The 20,821-nt window shown below is 38.6% G+C and overlaps 1 protein-coding gene across 3 annotated transcripts in view; it reads left to right on the forward strand.

Moving 5' to 3' along the window:
• Positions 1-1,243: 1,243 nt before the first annotated feature.
• The window catches only part of stxbp5a (syntaxin binding protein 5a (tomosyn)), a 75,144-nt gene continuing 55,566 nt past the window's right edge, over positions 1,244-20,821 (forward strand). For 2 of the 3 annotated variants that reach the window (XM_052585622.1, XM_052585623.1), the window contains exons 1-2: positions 1,244-1,783; positions 4,576-4,673. In XM_052585622.1, coding sequence (XP_052441582.1) covers positions 1,646-1,783; positions 4,576-4,673 — 236 coding nt within the window. In that variant the 5' untranslated portion in view covers positions 1,244-1,645. The remainder of the gene's footprint in view (positions 1,784-4,575; positions 4,674-20,821) is intronic. The other variant, XM_052585621.1, reaches the window with a different exon arrangement.

The raw sequence follows: 20,821 nt of genomic DNA on the forward strand, positions 1-20,821 counted from the left end.
TTAATTTGATTTTGCAATATGTAATTAATTGGACACACTGCCTGGCATGTACAGTTCTTCTCAGCAGCTGGTTTGATTAAGAAGTGTCAAAATATTCCACAAAATAATCTAATTACATCTCATGGACAGAGACAATCTGGGCTCTACCAAACATGCATTGCATATCGCAAAGAGTAAACTTGGCCTTCATTAAACAGGGGCAGGTGTCTAAATCAATTGCTAGCAATACACTCTTAAACAGCAGTGGCAAGACTGACGGTTGAGCCATTGTGACCTCTATTGTCTGACCCTCTTTATCTTACATCAGACACACCAAAGCAAACACTCAGCTAGATAGCTGGCAAGCCTTTATAATATTCAGTTTTCAGATTAAAAGTCTAGTTAAAATCGTATTGCAGTTGCACAAATAGTTTTCTGTAGTGGTGGATTCATGTTTATTTCAAACTGTCTTAAAGGAGAAATACCTCAGTTATATCCTGCAAACTAACATTTGCATATCATATTTATAGTTATAGCTTTTGTGTAACAATTTAAAGTAACAAAGCCACACAGATAGATTCAGACAAGAGTATGTTTCTAAATACATTTTGTACACATTTTTGTTATCTTGAACCGATTTCCTGTTTAATGTTGCTTAAATCAATACACATTTATTTGTATAGTTTTTCACAATGCAAATCGTTTCAGAGCAGCTTTACAGACAATGCATGTCTCAGAGGTACAAAACTATGCTGTTTAATATTTTTACAGCAGCAGGTTCCATTGTGACAACTTACCCCATACAGTGTCACACTATTGGAGTATATAGTCACAAATTTACGTTTTCAGTTAGCTTATTCTTTTTGCACTAATACATTTCAGTATTAGTCAGATCAGTGAATTTCCATGACTTTTACATTCATTCAGATGACCAGGTAAGAATTTAAAATGATGCTTATATATATATATATATATATATATATATATATATATATATATATATATATATATATTCAACCCAATTAAATATTTTCTTTAGCCAAAAAGAGATATGTGCTTATGGAGAAAGTAACCTTAAAAAAATCATAATCATAATCTGAAAAACATATTTCCCCTATCAAATCTATTTTACAGCGTGCAGGCTAACCTAAAGAGCTGATGCATATTATGACTGTTATGTGTTAGCTGATGCGCTTTCCGTCCTGCATCCCTGCGGCTCCAGGTGCAGAGTCCCGCCCCTCATTTCTGCAATGTGACGCTAGACTCACTCAGCGCTCCACAGTCTTGCCTGGTCACCGGGAAAAAGCGTTTTCCACTCTGGAGTGCGCATGCGCGGCGCTGCAGCGGTGTTTCCGCGTTGAGTGGCGTGCAGAAGGGATAGAGGGAGTGAGAGAGAGTGGGAGTGAGAGGAATCAGAGGATAGAGGGAATTTGAGACGCAGCGGGACAGAATAAACGGACACCCCACAAACGCTAATAAAAAGAAAAAAAATCATCGTTCCCAACCCAAGCCTTTAGTCATGGAGGACACGGTGAAAAACACTTAAAATGTGAGGTTTAAAGTGACGTGCTGCAGAAACGAGCGAGAGCGGCTTTCCCTCTCATCATCCACGGCTGATCTCGCCTCGGGGCTCCCGTCCCCCTCCGTCTCTCGCACCGGGGGGAAAATGAAGAAGTTTAATATTCGTAAGGTGCTGGACGGCTTGACGGCCGTGTCGTCCCCTTCTCCATCCCCGCAGCTCGGGGCCAAGGAGAACGAGCTCATCCCGGAGACGCTCCAGTCTGAACACTTCCAGCTCTGCAAGGTGGGGAAGCTTTCAAGTCAATGTGTAACATCACCTTATGTGTGTGTGTGTGTGTGTGTGTATTTTCTTTAATAAACCTCGCGCAAGTGCCACTCAGTGCATGCTGTGATTTCACTTTATCCACATATTTACTAGAATATCTATAGATAAACTAGAATATAGTAAACGCGTGTCTTTTCTGTTTAGATGTGATGCATCACATAATGTTGTAATGAAAAACTAATTTTAATCTGTATGGAAGAGTTATGATGTCATAGCCTATGTTTTATTGAAAATAACAGTGTCCTCCGGAATGCGTTTTACATTAAATCGCCGGTACATTAGCCTGGACACACAATGTTCTATCGTACTCTGCACCCTCAAACCAAGACTAAATGATTTTTTTTTTTTCACAAGCTGTGCGTGGAAAGAGCTGACTGTGTTTGGAAAATGCGCACAAATGCGTAAAATATTCATGCGTGACACTGAGATTAGTTTGAACCCACACGGTTACTTTTGCTGTCCATATCTTTCGTTTCAGTGTCCAGTGTTAAACATGCTACTTTATTGAAGCGTCTGTATCATGTGCGGTTATAGAATGAAGCGGTGACGCTGGAGGAGGGAGGGGGATAACAACCCGTTTCTTGCATAATCTGTGCCAGGATTAAAGTGTAATTTTTGTATTTACTTGCAAACCGAAAACCATTCTTGACTCTTTTTGGACACACGCACGCACGCACACACACACTGAAGCCTATGTTTATCGAAGGATAATTTTGGGCCATCATAGGTGCCCAAATGTTCTCTAGGTAGGCAGATCACTAGGTTGTTGGCTAACGTAGGTTCTGAGACTGCGAGTGTGCAATGTGTTTTGAAAAGGCCAAGTTTGAAGTGTTGATTTGGTTTAGCTGCCCTCTCTGGATTAAATCTGGCAGCACAATGGATGGAGTTAATAGTTCTCGGTGAGAAACAGGTTATCTGCAGAGGCTTCTCTCTTCTCATCTATCTCGCTCAGCGCAAAACCACGTCCAAATGAATCCCATTTTAGATTATGAACCCACTCACACATGTGCCGAAACTGTAGGAGCATGACAGCACTGCAGCTGGGATTTTAATTCATTTAAAAGATTCGAATCAGTTCGCACATTCAACATTGCTATGTTTACTTTGTAAGTACAGTAGGCTAGGTGGCGAAAAGTTCTTTTGTGTTATGCGTGAGTCATTGAATCATTCGATTCTTTTGAACACCGAGTCGTTCACAAATCTTATTACGCTATTTTAAGTTTGTGTCTAGAGATCTGCTGAGTCGCTACAAGAATCCCAAATGACAGCATAATTGTCATTTTAGCCTCCATATTTGTCGACTGTTGGGCATTATTTTATCAGTTAGTATTAAAAAGTAATTTAAATAGATTTATAATACATTTTCAGCATACAACCACGAATGGCAAACCAATTCAGTTTGTTCATAAATGTGAGGCCTCCTTCAGTTCAAACATCGACTGCTTCATTGAAGGGGGCGTACTCGGAGCATGTTTTCAGATCTTTTCCACATGAATTGTTTTCAAGAGTTTACTTGTTATGATTATTAAGCACTAAATGATTTCTGAAGAGAAGGGAATTTTCACACTTAGTACCGTTTTTCGAACAATGGCGACTCGCACGTTTATTGTTACAGTTGTTTCTTAAAACACCGCTCGGAATTGAATAATCCTTAATCTTGAAGTTTTTAACGAGGTTACAAACTGTCGTAGTGCATTTACAGAGGCTTTGGTCTTTTTGTCAGGTTGAAATTTAATAGACGCATACGAACGCTGGGTTATTTTAATATTTATTTCATAATTAGCGGAAAGAAGAAAAGAGAAACGAGAGAGATGGGAAGGATGAAGTGAAGCTTGTTGCTACTGCTGCTCACCGACAGGTACCCGTCCCCGCGAGCGCCGCTTACGTAACCGGCTTTAGCCGCTAAAACAAACATACACAGACAGAGAGGCTGCGTCTAAAAACACACTGAGCTGCCTAGCTAGATAGCATTATAGATAGGCTACGTCTTGATGTTCAGAAGTGTTAGCAGTGTAGGCACCCTCTAGGTTTTCAAACAGACAGTGCGACAATGACAGCTGTTAAGCAGAGGCCAGTGCTGTAAACCTTTAGTCAACCTTTGTTGTTGTTCTCTGGATCCAGTAAGGTCTGTGTTATCACTGCCTGTTGTTTTTATCTACCTATAGCACATCAGGATTGTTTGAACAATTCAAAAGGCTGGGTATTTGAATATTTATATATATAGTTGAAACTGATATGGAATTGTCCCCAAGGGGAAGTTTGACTCCATTGTGCTTTGCCACAATAATTCAAATCAAGACCGTAAATACCACACAACCAGTATTATTGTAATAATATTTATTCCATTTTGAATTCAGTATTATTTTTATATATTAAATTGTCAAATTTTAGTTTTAGTCATTTTTACATGTTTTTAATTTTATATATATATATAAAAGTTAATCTAATATTTTTATTTCAGCTTTGTTTTAATTAGCATTTAAAAAAATGTTTTAGTTTAACAATAACACGACTGCAAAACCTCTGTCACATTAAAATGATGAATGAAACAAAATGGTGAAACGTGCATCATAAGCAAAAATAGATAAAAACAGATAATAAAAATGTCAACAAATGTTTTAAAATAAATACAATGTAAAATAGTTTAATTGCTTGCTGAAATCTTTAAGTAAATTTCAGTGCTGATTATGCCCCCAAGCTTAACATTGTGTACTTTTTAAAACATTTTTCTTTTCTGATTTGATCCTCAGACTGTGCGCCATGGCTTCCCTTATCAGCCCTCCTCGATGGCATTCGACCCCGTCCAGAAAATCCTTGCCATTGGGACTCAGAATGGGGCTTTACGATTGTATCCTTTTCACAATTGAAATGAAATAATCTCTTGCTCTGTTTCAGGTGCAGTGTGAACCTGTCTGTAAGTATTTAGTTTCTTTGTCAGTTGTGTTATTAGTTGGTACTACTGGTGCATTTAAGGGCATTGTCAAGCTAAAAACAAATTCATTAGGACATTGATGACCCATTGTTAGTTTTGCCTTTCTGAAATGTGACTATGTTATGCTGCCCCACAACATAACAAGTTTCATCTGCTTTAAAGTGATGCCAGTTGTTGTGCTTAACTGAGTTGATCCGCTGTCATGGCTTGTCAGTCAGAGCCATCGTAAGTCTTTTGTAAAAGGACGTTTATTGTCACTGGATTGGGATTTTTGAATCATTAAGGCACATCACATTAGTACAGTGACTCTTTCATCACCCTCATGAATGATCCTAGTACATAAATTCAGATATTAATTATACCGAACAAGTCACTAAGGTCTATTCCCATCTCAGAGACGGCAAAGAACTTCCTGTCTAATCAAAATCTGCATTCACACTCTGTATTCAAATAGATGGCCTTTGATTTCGAAATGAATTTCCACGTTCCCCGATTCATTCGTAGACACAAAGGCATGACATTACTTTTCACAGTGATTGCGGCTCTAATTGAAAATATTTCTTCTGCTGTCACTACGGGATAATTTGCTGTCAGTCAAGTCGGAAGAACAGCGCGCTTGACACCGCCCTTTGTCAGATGTTGAATGATATTGGTGGAAGTTGATACAGTACATGCGGCGGCTTCTTTAGAAACTGATTGTCTTTTCATTTGCTCTGAGGAGTTCTGTGATACTTAGCCTCCTTGAGCGACTGTGATCAGATAAATGTCGGCTGCCGTGAGATGAGGGCAAATGAAAATCTCCCAAAGAGACTCCAAATTGTGATTAGTGCATCTTTCTTTCTTTCTTTCTTTCTTTCTTTCTTTCTTTCTTTCTTTCTTTCTTTCTTTCTTTCTTCACATCTCATCCCGAGCTATCTGCTGTGCAAAACAAATCTCAAGATTCAGTTGAATAGGATGGTATGAATGAAGACTTATCTTTGATTTTGTGATTGATTTTCTTCTGTGTACCTAAGCTACAAGGGTAGAGTTAGTTGACAAATCTTGGATGGACTAGCAAAAATGTGCTTGTATTTCTGGTCAGATATACATGGCACAAAGTATTTTGTAATAATTGCAATGTTATCTCATTCATATTTGTTGATATATATTTTTTTAAATGTCTGTTTCTATTGAAAATGAAGCTTTTGAAACATGAATATATATATATATATATATATATATATATATATATATATATATATATATATATATATATATATATATATATATATATATATATATATATATACATATATATATATATATATATATATATATATATATATATATATATATATATATATACCCTCTCATTCAAAGAGTTTTCTTTATTTTCATGACAATGAAAATTGTAGATTCATACTGAAGGCAGCAAAACTATGAATGAACACATGTGGCATTATATATGGCATTATGTACATAACAAAAAAGTGTGAAACAACTGAAAATATGTCATATTGTAGGTTCTTCAAAGTAGCCACCTTTTGCTTTGATTACTGCTTTGCACACTCTTGGCATTCTCTTGTTGAGCTTCAAGAGGTAGTCACCTGAAATGGTCTTCCAACAGTCTTGAAGGAGTTCCCCGAGAGATGCTTAGCACTTGTTGGCCCTTTTGCCTTCTGTCTGCGGTCCAGCTCACCCCTAAACCATCTTGATTGGGTTCAGGTCCGGTGACTGTGGAGGCCAGGTCATCTGGCGCTGCACCCCATCACTCTCCTTCTTGGTCAAATAGCCCTTGATGCCTTCAGTGTGACTCTACAATTTTCATAGTCATCAAAATAAAGAAAACTCTTTGAATGAGAAGGTGTGTCCAAACTTGTGGTGTGTACTGTATATATATATATATATATATATATATATATATATATATATATATATATGTGTGTATTTGTTTTTTTAAATGAAATGAAGGAAGGATTCATTAAATTGATCACAAGTGACAGTTAAGAGTTAACATTTATATTTCAGATAAACACTGTTCTTTTGAACTGCTGAACACAAATATTAAGCAGTACATATTTTCAACATTGATAATAGGAAATGTTACTTGAGCCCCAGTCAACATATTAGAATGATTTATGAAGGATCATGTGACATGAGACTGTGTATGTGATGAAAATTAAGCCTCGCATTGTAGGAATAATTTTTTTTTCTTTTTTAGTAAAAATGAATAAATACAGCTAAATACAGTGATTGTAAAAATGTAAACAACATAAAAAAATATTTCAGACCTTTTGAACACTGGTATACAATAAAACCCACCTAACCATTTCAATTAATTTAATCTTCTATGCAAATTGTTTTATCTAAAGTTTTAGATACTATCATCACTTTGATAAACATAGTCTCTGTGCTAAATGCACAATTAATGTGTGAATACCTATGCATGCTAATGAGATCACACTGGTATGTGTAGCTGTGTGTCTGTAGCTGTGTGCTGCATTGCGCTGTGAAGATCTGTTTTTCAGTTGTGTAAACTTCTCCCCGGTTGAGAATGACTGAAAGTGGCAGATCAAGAGACCAGAATGGCAGAATCCTGGCAAAATCATCCTGAAGATTAGAGGAGAGGGAGGGAGAGAGAGAGAGACGAGTCTTCAGTCTCAGGCCAGCGGGCAAATGCGCTGCGATCCCAAAAGTGTTCTGCTTCCCACAGCTCGCTTGCAGAAAGTGACACGGCAGTCAGATATTGAGAAAGATCAGAGACAGAAAGAGAATGTGTTTTTTTTTAAGCTTTGGCATCAAAGGCGTGTAAATTATTTCTGCACCACCAAATGAAACACTTCCGCTGTCTACCGTTGGTCGGACAAAGAAATAGTCCCACCCCCAAACTCACACCATCAGTTGAGCCAATTTTGCAGTATCAGGATTTCTTGTTGTTGTTAAGAAAATTACAAAATTCTGTTTTAAACAACCTTTTATAGGCTAAGGTATTGTTATTGATGGTCTACCGTTTGAATAATTAAATTGTGGGTGGTGAAATGGTGGTTATTGTGTAGCAGACAGTTTTGGGTGGTCCCTGTCCTTTGAGAATTGTATTTTCAAGCGCAGAGGAGAGCGAATGGCAGACACATAACTCAACTAGCCTCGCGGGCCCCAAGACTGTACGGCTCGCACGCAAGATCTATTGATCAACCTCTCAGACACACACACACACACAGACATGCACAAAGTGGTGTGATGACCTCATGGTAAAGCAGATACATTTTAAATAGTCTCCTGAGTATTTGCACTTCCTCTTTTTGCAGTATACTGTGAGATTGTTGGCTGCTATGCACAAATATGTCTCCAACACTGATTGCTGACAGTCATAATCACTGTAATTTAGAACATAACCCACTATGAGTATGATAATTTTATTCACAATGATCATCTATTCAAATTTAATGAGGGGTATTTATTTCTAAAGAAGATATATGTCACAATGATCAAGCCTCGTCTGCATTATAGGTAGCAGATTATTGAACAGATCATGTTCAGGGCTTGTAATGAATACACTTATTTAATGTCACTGAAAGATATGAAGGCTGTGTGCAAAACCTTGCAGCTTCATCACCCAATCAGACAATATTTTTTTTCTATGAAGATAACTTATCTCATTGTAATATCACATCTAGTGATGTAGAACAAATTCAAGTAGGCTTTAGACATAAGCAAATATTTAAAGATGCTTATTTCTTTGCGGACATGAAATCATAGGTTGACGAAAAAGGCAGAAAACAATGACATTTCTAAATTAATTTATTAATGTATACTGTTTGTTCAGACACTATTCTTATGTTTTCAACCAACCACTGAATTTCAGGCACAGGGTTGTGGGAATACATAGGCTGTGAAGGACACATTTATGCTTCCTTCAAAAAAAACAACAACAAAAAAAAAACCAACAACAACCAGATGGTGTCATCTTATTATGTAGTATGTTATGCAAATATGTCTATACTACAGAAGCCTATTTCCGTCTCAGAGTAAAAAGTCAATAAGGTTAAAGAGATAGTTGATAAATGTTGTCATTAATTAATCACCCTTATTGCCATCTAAACCCGTAAAAGTCTTGTATCTTCATAAAATGAAAAGGATTAAAAAAGGTTGAATTTTCACTGATGTCATATAGACAATTTTAACAATGTCCTTACTACCTTTCTGGGCCTTGAACATGTCAGTTCTGTTGCTGTCTTGTCTATGCAAGGTCAGAAAGCTCTCGGATTTGATCAGAAATGTCTTCATTTGTGTTCTGAATGTGAACGAAGGTCATACAGGTTTGGAACGACATGAGTAATCAATGACAGAATTGTCATGTTTGGGTGAACTATCCCTTTAAATAAACAGGTGAAATAAGATAAATGAACAATTATGTGAAAACAAATTAATTTATTTTAAGAAATTAACACTTTTATTTAGCAAGGATTTATTAAATTGATAAATCTGACAGCAAATACTAACATATTCTGAAACATCATGTGACACTGAAGACTGGAGTAATGGCTGCTGAAAATGCAGCTTTGCCATCAAAGCAATCAGTTATATTTGAAAATATCTGAAAATAGTCATTGTAAATTGGTTTGCATAAGTGATGTCTTTCAAAAACATTTGTCCCAGTTGGGACATACAAATTTGATATCATGAGACATTAAACCTTTTAATATTTTTTTTTTTTACTCTGAAGCAAAAACTGACTTATATAGTATATTGCCTGAGAATGCAGCATTTTTCTAGCCTGACTATGTCAGACTTCCTACTTCCGCTCAATTTTATTTCGCTTCTGTACTCAGTCTGATACAGCGTCAGAGCTTTCTGTTTGCCACCGGTCTGGAAACAGCCGGGCCAATCAACGAACAGAGGGCGGGCTGAGAGCCGTGACGTAGATGCTAAGCGCCGAGTTTTACATTGTAGGTTAGAGAAATCGAAAACCGAAACGACCGTGGAAATCGGAAACGAGACACGGGATGCAATTCGCTCTGTTATGGAGAACATTCAACTCTTTTTCAAACTGCAAAAGTCGTTTACAGCCATGTTCACTCCGGTATTTCGCTCGCATCATCATGTGTTTACAACAGGTTTATAGTGGAAGTTCAATCATAGATTTGAGTTCGATGCATGATGTCTGTGCTTCGATGCGGCTGCACAGGCGCATAACATACGTCATAACTAAACGTATCTGATTGGCTTACGGGTAACGAATGATTTTAAACTTCAGACAAGCGCCCCCTAGCGAGAGAGAAAACACTTCTCTATTATGCCATTCCAGACTCTGTCTATGAAGCAAAGTGAAGTAGCAGAGTCTGGTATTACCAGGCTAGCATTTTTCAGCTTAAAGAAACATCCATTGACCATTGGGAAATGGATATTGAAGGGTAACACTAACATGCACACATTATCAGTGGTGGACGAAGTACACAAATCAAGTACTTGAGTAAAAGTACAGATACGTATAATAAAATATTACTCCAGTAAAAGTAAAAGTACTCCTTTTTCAATTTTACTCAAGTGAAAGTACAAAAGTACTCAATATTTTATGTACTTAAGTAAAAAAGATAGATGTTTGCAATTTTATATAGGCTAATTTAATTTTATATTAGCACTTTTTTTTATAATCCTACTGCTCAAAATACCTGGGATTTTTTCCAAAATAACCACTATATGGAGTGAAGATATATTTTTGTTGTTGATATGGACTACGTTGATATGGACTACGCCACCTACATATAGGTGGTTGAATAAAAATATTTGGACATTATTTATAAAAATTACCTCAAGTTAGCACCAGCAAGCTTGTTAGCTAGACAGTTAGCATCAGCTAACAATATTTGCTTATTTTCAGTGCGGTTATGAATAACGTCCTTAATAACAATGGATGAAAAAGTTAGAGCTTTACTGATGATTAGGTCTAGAGTGTGTCCACCTTTGTGTGTGGGTCCATGTACATGCTGAATCGACAGGTAAAAAAAGCCTCAAGTCCAAATATTCATTTATCACCAATTAACCGTTTGACAAACTTGCTTCGATGTCCCGATCTGAATTTAAAACAATCTCAAACATGCTCCAATATCCCGATCAGAATCAACTGAGTCGCGAACAGTCTCCGAAGTGCCGATCTGAATCAACCGAGTCGCGAACAGGCTCCGAAGTGCCGATCTGAATCAACCGAGTCGCGAACAGGCTCCGAAGTGGCGATCTGAATCAACCGAGTCGGGAACAGGCTCCGAAGTGCCGATCTGAATCAACCGAGTCGCGAACAGGCTCCGAAGTCCCGATCTGAATCAACCGAGTCGCGAACAGGCTCCGAAGTCCCGATCTGAATCAACCGAGTCGCGAACAGGCTCCGAAGTCCCGATCTGAATCAACCGAGTCGCGAACAGGCTCCGAAGTGCCGATCTGAATCAACCGAGCCGCGAGCAGGCTCCGAAGTGCCGATCTGAATCAACCGAGCCGCGAACAGGCTCCGAAGTGCCGATCTGAATCAACCGAGCCGCGAACAGGCTCCGAAGTGCCGATCTGAATCAACCGAGTCGCGAACAGGCTCCGAAGTGCCGATCAGAATCAACCGAGTCGCGAACAGTCTCCGAAGTGCCGATCTGAATCAACCGAGTCGCGAACAGGCTCCGAAGTGCCGATCTGAATCAACCGAGTCGCGAACAGGCTCCGAAGTGCCGATCTGAATCAACCGAGTCGCGAACAGGCTCCGAAGTCCCGATCTGAATCAACCGAGTCGCGAACAGGCTCCGAAGTCCCGATCTGAATCAACCGAGTCGCGAACAGGCTCCGAAGTCCCGATCTGAATCAACCGAGTCGCGAACAGGCTCCGAAGTGCCGATCTGAATCAACCGAGCCGCGAGCAGGCTCCGAAGTGCCGATCTGAATCAACCGAGCCGCGAGCAGGCTCCGAAGTGCCGATCTGAATCAACCGAGCCGCGAGCAGGCTCCGAAGTGCCGATCTGAATCAACCGAGTCGCGAACAGGCTCCGAATTGCCGATCTGAAAACTTCGACCAAAGAATGTAAGAAATAACTCCATTTCCAAACTGTTAATATTACGGTTGCGGGGAATTTGGACAAGCATGAGTTATTTTATTTAATCTGTGTTAGTTTAAGGTTATTTTATTTTATTTTTTAACCTAATACACGGAGACGCTGATAGATGTGTCTGCTTTGCACTGGAGCATTTCAGTGGGCTTAAATAGTTCTCTATCTACAGCGGATTTAGTTCCCAAACAACTGACAATTTTGACCTAAATATGATTTTCAGTTACAATAATTAATCCTAAATTTCGACATTAATAACTTACTTTTAGCAACATCAGACGCACGCACGCTCACAAGATCTGCCTGTTCTTACTTCAGGAGACTCACACTAAACGGTTCATTTGAATCAGTGGGTGGTCGACTCCAGAACAGCTGCAATCGGATCATTCTAATTCGTAAACGAATCGTTTGGTGCGATTCGCGATCTGAGTAAAGTTTATTTTGAAAAGACTCAGTTCATTCATGATGAATCAGACACCGCTTCTGCGTGTCGGAGCACGTGATATATTATAGGGAGTAACGATATGTTTTATGAAATGTAGTGAAGTTAAAAGTACGATCTTATGCTTTGGAATGTAGTGAAGTGAAAGTAAAAGTTACTCAAAATAAAACTACTCCAGTAAAGTTCAGATACTTGAAAAATGTACTTAAGTACAGTAACGAAGTAAAGCTACTCCGTTACTGTCCACCACTGCACATTATCATCTACACATCAGCTTCGAAGGTACCTCCTCTTGTCTCTAATGATTAGTAGTAGTGATGCTACACTGTTGCTAAGAATGCTGAAACTGGTGATGCGTCCCACTGTATGATTCCACATATGATTTGAAATATACTGGCTGTGACATGGCTGTGGTGCTTATGTATGTGTTTTAGTACTTGTGACTTGTTTTGCTTTGAGTGTCAGGCATGTAGAGCTGAGCCTAACACACACACACACACACACACACACACACAGACATTGCCCGAGGATGCCTATGCCACTTCTTACGTAATCCACAGGAGCGAGGCTTATTGGCAGCAGTGTGTGTTTGTGCACAGTTGTGCGCTGTGATCGGCTCAAGCAAAGGAGTTTAAGTCCATAATGGCACAGCAGCAGCCATCTATGATTGAGTGTGTGACTGTATAACTTACTGTACTCTATAACTACAGGAAGGGCCACCAATTCAGAGAAATCTGATCAGAAAGACTAGGCACTCAAACCTAGAGGGATAGAATGGTGCAGAATAACATTCAGATGATGGTGTTTTTTGATAAATGATTGTATATTCTTAGTTTTTCCATAGTGTCCACATTAGGAATGTGCAAAAATGGATAACTTTGGTAAAATTGTGCAAGCTAAGGGCTTGTTCACAGACCAGATGTCATGAGAAGGGGTTCTTAGCCCTAGATAAAATGCAGTAGGACTGAACTCAGAGGCCTTGAGATGCATTTTTTAAAGCTGAAAGAAGTCTTAATGCAATGCTCATAGCGAGAGACATTTGTGCATTTGTATTCTGACAGTAATTGTCTTGAAATTTATTGGTGAAGGCGGTGAATCTGTTGGCTGTGTCGGCGGTGCTTTAAATGGGATGCATTTAGCAACGCAAGTACTCGGAAAGGGTTTTACTATGTTGACAGTAACAGTTACCGTTTTTCATGTCATACTGTGTGCATGCTAAAAACCCTCTCTAAGAATATTTGATTTATATATATATACATGTATATGTATATGTATATGTATATGTATATATCTTCTTGTGTGTGTATAGTTGGTGTTTTAAATTGGATACATTATTATAAATGTTCATTTTGTATTTATAAAAATGAATTTATGTGTCATTTGTAACTTGGTTAATTTCATCTTACCTTGAATGGTCTCTTAGGGACTCATGAGCTATTCTTCAGTGATTTTAGGGGACAGTGTGCTGGCTTTGCATTGTTTCAGGACATTGTTTCAAGTTGACTTCTCCAGTCCAACCTAATTATGCCCTCCCTCACCTCTCAAGGTCCTCAGTCACATTACTATAATGCTTCACCCGCATTAATCCAGCATCTCTGCATCTGAACGTGCCCTGTCTGCATTAGGTTCACTTCAGTTCACCCCATCCTGGCCCTGGGAATTTCAACTCTATCAGCTCATTTTTATGCTAACCTCTTCAAAAAAGCTCCTATAATACTTGTGCTTTTTATTTTCTGTGTAGTAGAAATGGAATAGGCCCATCTGAAATGCTCCTCTTTTATTGCTCTTATCTAATAAGCACGGCATATATCGCAGTCCGATTCCCCTGAGGCTTGCATGAGAAAACCTCTTAATGTCAGAGACATGAAAAAGGCCTTGCGTGTGCCGGACCCGGTACCTAGTCGTCATAGAAATATGTTCTTTGTGACGTTTGCAGAGCAGCTATTAAATATTTACAGTAAATTACCCTCCTTGTACAGTCTAGGAGTGTCGGCCCATCAGACAGGATGCAGGGCTGAACTGGATCCTCATATAAGGGCACTTGTGAGTCACCACTTTCAAGGAAAGGGTAATGGAAATGTTGCGGAAGGATTCAATATTGTCTTCATTTTCGTAAAACAATGCCTTTGTTTGTGATGTCTCTCAAAGTTCAGACACATGGCCTTTCCATTAAGGCAAAAAGGCAATAACAAATAACACAATAGCAAATTGCAGAGACCTGACACCAGTTTAGCAAGATAAACAGTGCAGATTGTTCACATAGAGCCAAATATTCAGGTTTTGTTTATTGTTTCTGACGTTGCTCTGTCTGTTTTGCACCTGCTCGCTCCTCCGTACGCCTTCTGTTTCTCTCCTTTCTGTGTCTTTAACCCCCCCCCCCACTGCAGTGGATTTTTGTTTCGGTTTGTGCTAAGTGGTTGCTATGCAGTTTAGAAAGTGCAGTGCAGTTTATGGGATGCAGTTGCCAGGCGAGACAGACTCCTGCTCTCTCACGGTAAACTGGGCAGATCTGTGAGTCCCTTTTGCCTTTGAGGTTACCTGCTCTGTAATTACACACAAACGATGGAATACTGTGCTTCATTGGCTCTTTGGAAACCAAACAAACATATTGCCGCACTCATATGCGCATACAAGCTCAGCATTTTGTTTTCGGTGACATCCGTCAGTCAAGTCAATCAGTCAGTCACAACACACGCGATCACACACCCCAGCTTACACTTCATCACGCTAACAAGGCTCCGCAAACTGTCTGTAAGCTGATCTCTCTCACCATCAAAGCCTGTCTTTGGCTCATTGATCTGTTTCATCACTTCAAAGAGGTTTCCAGTCCCAGAGCCCCTACCACTTTCCTCTTCCCCTTCACCCCTCCATCACTCTGCACTACTGCAGCCCCTTCAGCAGAGCTTCTCCCCTGTCAAATGTTTGTCACACACACATTTGCTTTGATTCGGTGTTTTGTGTCTAGATCACAGCACGTGTGTAAGTGAACAGCATTCTTCGCTTATCAAGGTTGTGTTGACATAGCTTTGGAAAATCATTGAAAGTGGGTTTTATCAGAAAAAGTAAGATGTAGAAATGCTAAAAAAAATTTTTTTTAATACAGTACACAATAAAACAATAACTTATTTTTTTAAGTAAACTTAATTTTTGTAAGTTATGGTGAAGAATTAAGGTCCCAAACTTTACTGTATTTTGCTGTGAACATGTACTGTACATAATTCAACTAGAGTATATCCAAAGTAAAACATTTGTTAAAACTATGTTTTTCTAAGGGATAAAAAGTATAATTTATGCACTCTGTAGCTCACGGCATTTCATTGGTGTGTTTTATGTTGTTTGATTTTTTTTTTTTTAAGATAAATCGCTAATTATGTAGTATTTCTTTTTACTGGCATCCACAATTTTCAACTGTACTTTTAAAATGTGTTGACATTTAAATTTGTAATGATTTAGTTCACAAAATAGCTCTGCATATTACTACTAATAATAATCATAATAATTGTGCTTAATATTTATAGTGCATACTGTTTTTATTGTATGTGTTTATTATTTATAGACTATAGATTTATAGACTTTTTTTAAAGATGATAAAAACCTTAATAACGATTGATCTCCTAAAGTTTAGTGACTAGTTCTCGTTGTAGTTGTTTTATATATATATATATATATATATATATATATATATATATATATATATATATATATATATATATATATATATATATATACACATACAGTAGATATATATTTTCGCAGTAAATTTCTGGAAACAGGCATTTTTTTTTTTTATTGGGTAAGGCTTCTGAAGCATTTGCAGTTTGTCATTTAGTGTTATGCTGACAGATTGCCATCGACCAGTCGCCAGAACAGCCCCACCTTTGAGAAAACAAGGACTAATTGTCCTGCTGTTGGTTTAGCAGCTGGACTGTGATCCTGGTAACCCCATCAGCAGTCGTGGGATTCAATGCATGTAACACCAATGAGATGGCCTTTGATCATTAAGTACTACCATCCAAGTCCCTGAATGGACCTCATGGCAAGAGTGGCTTTCAGCCAAACACACTGTACTGGAGTGTGTGGTAGCAGGTGTGACCTTGACAGAGAGGTAGTGTGGGTGCGCAGGTCAAACCACTCTCTATTTGTCTCTCTTTCTGCATTCACGCTTTCCTGTGGGCTGAGAACCACTCACATCAAGCGCTAACAGCAGAAACATCCTTCTCTTTAATGCTCTCTTTCTCTGCCTGTCCCTCCCACTCGTTGTTTTATCCTTTCTGTTGCTTTATCTTAGCTTTTCATTCCGTTACTCAGCAAAAGGAAGACCACAGTCAGCGTCATTGGGCTTTTGGAACAGCTAAATATACCTCGTCTTTAATCACACTCTTAACTGTGTTTGACTCCCTTTTGCCTCAGGAATTGAAAGTAAGGATATTCAAATGAAAACACGGAAAGAGAGGAAAAAAAAACGTAATCTGTAGTTTGTTCAGCAGTGATTTCTGAAAATGGAAGTGAGTGCATACAGATTACTGGAAGTTCATGACCTTTATTCCTCAAATATGTGCCAGTATTTAGGGAAATCATTTTCAGTATGATCAGAGCGTCATCTAGCATCCTCAACAATCATTTCCTCGCTTCTTGGGATTTGTCACTCACATCCTAATGCCTTTTCTCCATATGTCTAATCAGCTTTTCTTTCACAGTGCTTCTTTGTGTCGGAAGCTTATGTTAGTGTTGGTTTATATAGGTACTGGGATAAATCTGTACAGGAACATATGACAGATTAGGGTATTGGTGATGACAGCATTTTATTTTTTTTTGGTTTATATCAAATGGGTTTGCAAAAGGTCTAAAATTGTTTGTGATTCAGTTTGATTCACCTGTATAGTTCACTGACATGCTGCATCATTTTCAGTGCTTTATTAACAAATTCTGTATAATACAGAACACAAGAGCACTGGATGAGATGAATATTTACCTAGAATCCATTGTTTGAAACAGAACTGCTTAATGTCTTCTTTTGTTTGTCAGCAATGAACAGCTTTTAATTGCATGTGCTTCTTGTGAGCATCTCTGTACTGCAGATACATTTAAACCATATATAATCCAGTAGAAAAATAATAAAATAAAAATAATCATAAAATAAGCAGTATGAGTATGAATCTGTGTGCTAATTCACAATATCACACACTTGAAATCCCAAGCTTTAACACCCTTTACACTTTCTGTATCGCACAAAATTTACGCTCGACAGAAACTCTAGAAAGATTAACATAAAAGGCTAAATAAAAAGAAGAGCGCTGACCAAATAACATATTTCTCTCTACCAGCTGTGCTATTTTAATTTTTTTCCATGATTGCAATAGACTGGTATCTGTTGCTACAAACTGCTGCCTTTGGAATCTGAATTTAATTTGTTGTGCTGTTAGTCCATGAAGTACACAGTGCAATCAGTGCAGATGCAATACCATGCCTCCCTTCCCCCACGTCACACACACACATGCATTATAGACGTAAGTGACTGTGATGTTAATTCCTGTCCTATGCTGAGAGCACTGCTCTACTGCTTTCATGACATCATACAGAGACCCTATAGATGAGAGAGAGAGAGAGAGGTACACATGTAATGCGTGGAATGATGAGTCACCGTTTTCTTAATGCTCACACAGCTGGCATATCTCGCTCAAATGTGCACATACATACACACTCATGCCGAACCTGTGTGATTTGGGACATTTGTGGCCACAGGGATGTTTGTGTGTTTACGTCTGATTAGTTCGGATTGCTGATTAGGCTGTCATGTCAAATGTACAGGGAAGCTAGAGATGGAAGACGGGAAAGAGCAAAAGGATTGAATCGAGACAGAAGGGCAGTTATTTCAGTATTCTGAATCTTGTCACTTGTGATAGAAAGTGTGATGTGGGTGGCACTGTGTGTGTGTGTGTCACAGTTTAAACAGGATTTTTGGTCCAAGTGTTGCTTTTTCTGCAACCTCCCACATGCTGCTTCTTTGGCCATGTTTGGCGAACAGCGGCCTCCTATGACAGGGCAAACACCCACACAAACAGACACACATAAACAAGGACCAGCCCAACTGAACAGTTGTTTAACAAGAATCTATACTGATCTCTCTCTCTTTCTCTCTCGCGCTCTCCCTCTATCATTTATGTATGTATGTACAGTATGTATCTATCTCTGATGTCTCTCTGTCTATAGATGTATCATGCTAGCATCTATCTGTCGTTCTGTCAATCGGTGTATCATTCTATCATTTTATCTTTCTGTTTTACTGTTTAACTAATGCAGTATATCTGTGTTGCTGTTTATTGTTTTATATATTGTAAAATGTATAATTCTATCAGTCTGTCTGTTGTTCAGCCTATGTGTCTGTCATTGAAAATTGTCATTTTCATAGTCATTCTGTCTATCATTCATATCATATATATCTATCTGTCGTTCTATCTGCTGAAATACTTAGGTTTAGGGGTTCAAATCTCTAGCTCTAAGTATAAGCGATAGTAGTCTGTTAGTGATGTTGCCTCTTGCTAACACATCTGTACATTTATTCTGTATTATTAAATCCTTGAAGTCACTTTGATAGAATTGCTCTGTGTGCTCAGATCTTATTGTTCCCATCAGATGTACTTTCACTCATACACCGACACACCAAAAGAACATAGGTCATCCCGTTAATCTCTGCTGGCCTTTTACTCTATTACAGAGTTGCTGCAGAACCATACATTTTTAATGCACTTCCCAAAGTTGCACACTGTGCTCAATGGGTATGTGTGTGTGTGTTTGAACAAAAGCTCGTCTCACCTGTGTGCCCTCTGTATTGAAGATTTAATGGTGCAGGTGAGTGTGAAAGCTTTGCTAGTAAATACTGCTTTTATAAATGTTGTAAAATCAGCATGAGCCGTATTGTGTCTTGCTGTTTGTGAAGGATACCGTGTCAGTGGTGTTCAGATATCTGGGACTGCAAGTGACAATTCTTTAGATCTGCATTCTCTAATAAAAAAATGTATTTGGTGTTTGTGTAAAACCATAAATTATATGATATCTGACATGATTTGAGAATTTAAAATACAGCGTCTTAAGCTTCAATAAAAGACTGTCTGAGTTCACAAACGTCACAAATTATTTGATTAGATGCCTAGAAATAGTACAGCATTTTCAATATTTCTTAATGCATGGAAATTTAATGATGTTTTTTTCTTCATTTTATTTTCAGGTTAAAATTTCAAAATAGTCCCAGACGTTTGCACTGCACCATATGTATGTGCAAGTCTTTGTTCACTGTGCCACTGTTTATTAGATGTGATTTTTTTTTTTTTCAACAGAGATAGATGCATTCCTGAATCATTAAAAAGATTTTAGATTCCCTCTGTCTGATTCTAACTCTGTATCCTGTGGGTATAGTAAACAGCTGTGTTTTGTATCACCAATCAAGCTGCCAAGCTGAGGTTTATGAACAAAGCCTGGAGGAGCTTTGGGAAGACAGAGCACTGAAGGGGTGTGGTGGTGCTTTTAAAGCCGGCAGACACATTGCTCTGGAGAACAGAGACTGTGTGTGTGTGTGTGTGTGTGTGTGTAGGTGTCTCCGATGTCTTAGAGTCAAAAAGCTGATATCCTTGGAGGACGTGCATTGAGGATGAAGGTCAGAAGATAAACAGGGGGCATGCTACACATGTATTCAAGAGAACAGAATGAATGTATAGAAGGAGTAAGTGACAGCATGCAACGAAGAGAGAGATAATGAGAGAGAAAAGGGAAGAGAATTAAAGCAGAGGAGGCTGGTGGGGGTTGTGCACCCATATCTCTCATTCTCTAGCCGTCAGCTTTAGCTCAGGGCTCTTGTGACATCGTACACAACACAACAGCATTTACATAATACTCACATCCACGCAGAATTGGATATCAGAAAGGGAGATTGGAAGGTTTTCATTGATGCCAAAGCTGGATCCAGTCAGTAAGATGGGGACAGAATTCAGACAGTATGACTGTTTAGGATTCAATGTGTACTCAGGGCTCAACAACAAGGATGGCCCGCTGGCCTGGGGCCAGTGCTATTGTTTCAGGACAATTGGTGGAATAATCACTTGCCCTTTCCGGCCATTGCTGCGTTATTTTATAATTATTGGTGTTGTATATTTATTCTTATGCCTTGTAAGCACAGGCGTTTGTTTTTTGTGATATATTCTACATTGTTGTTGCAAAGTCTCCTTATTTGTTAATACTATCTAACATGTGCTTTTGAAGAAGTTGCAAAGATGACTTATGATAATCCTGGAAGCATCGGTAAAAATGTGTTGAAAGCCACAAAGCAATCATTAAGGGTGCCAAAGAATGTAAAAATCCACTAACTTATTGTTTTATAATCCCAAGCAGATTCAGACAATGACGAGTAGTCTGGGAAAGTCCCGCCCATTTGTGACGCTCTCTGCCCTATTAGCATAAACACAGCCCTGTGTGAGAAGCTGCAGTCTGCCATAACTGTTCTCTTGCTGTAACTGCTGGAGCATCCCAACGTCCAGACTCCAGACAAAGTAAGCATCACGCACAATATTTTG

Source organism: Carassius gibelio, chromosome B20 (genome assembly GCF_023724105.1).
Source record: "Carassius gibelio isolate Cgi1373 ecotype wild population from Czech Republic chromosome B20, carGib1.2-hapl.c, whole genome shotgun sequence".
NCBI classification, from domain to species: Eukaryota; Metazoa; Chordata; class Actinopteri; order Cypriniformes; family Cyprinidae; genus Carassius; species Carassius gibelio.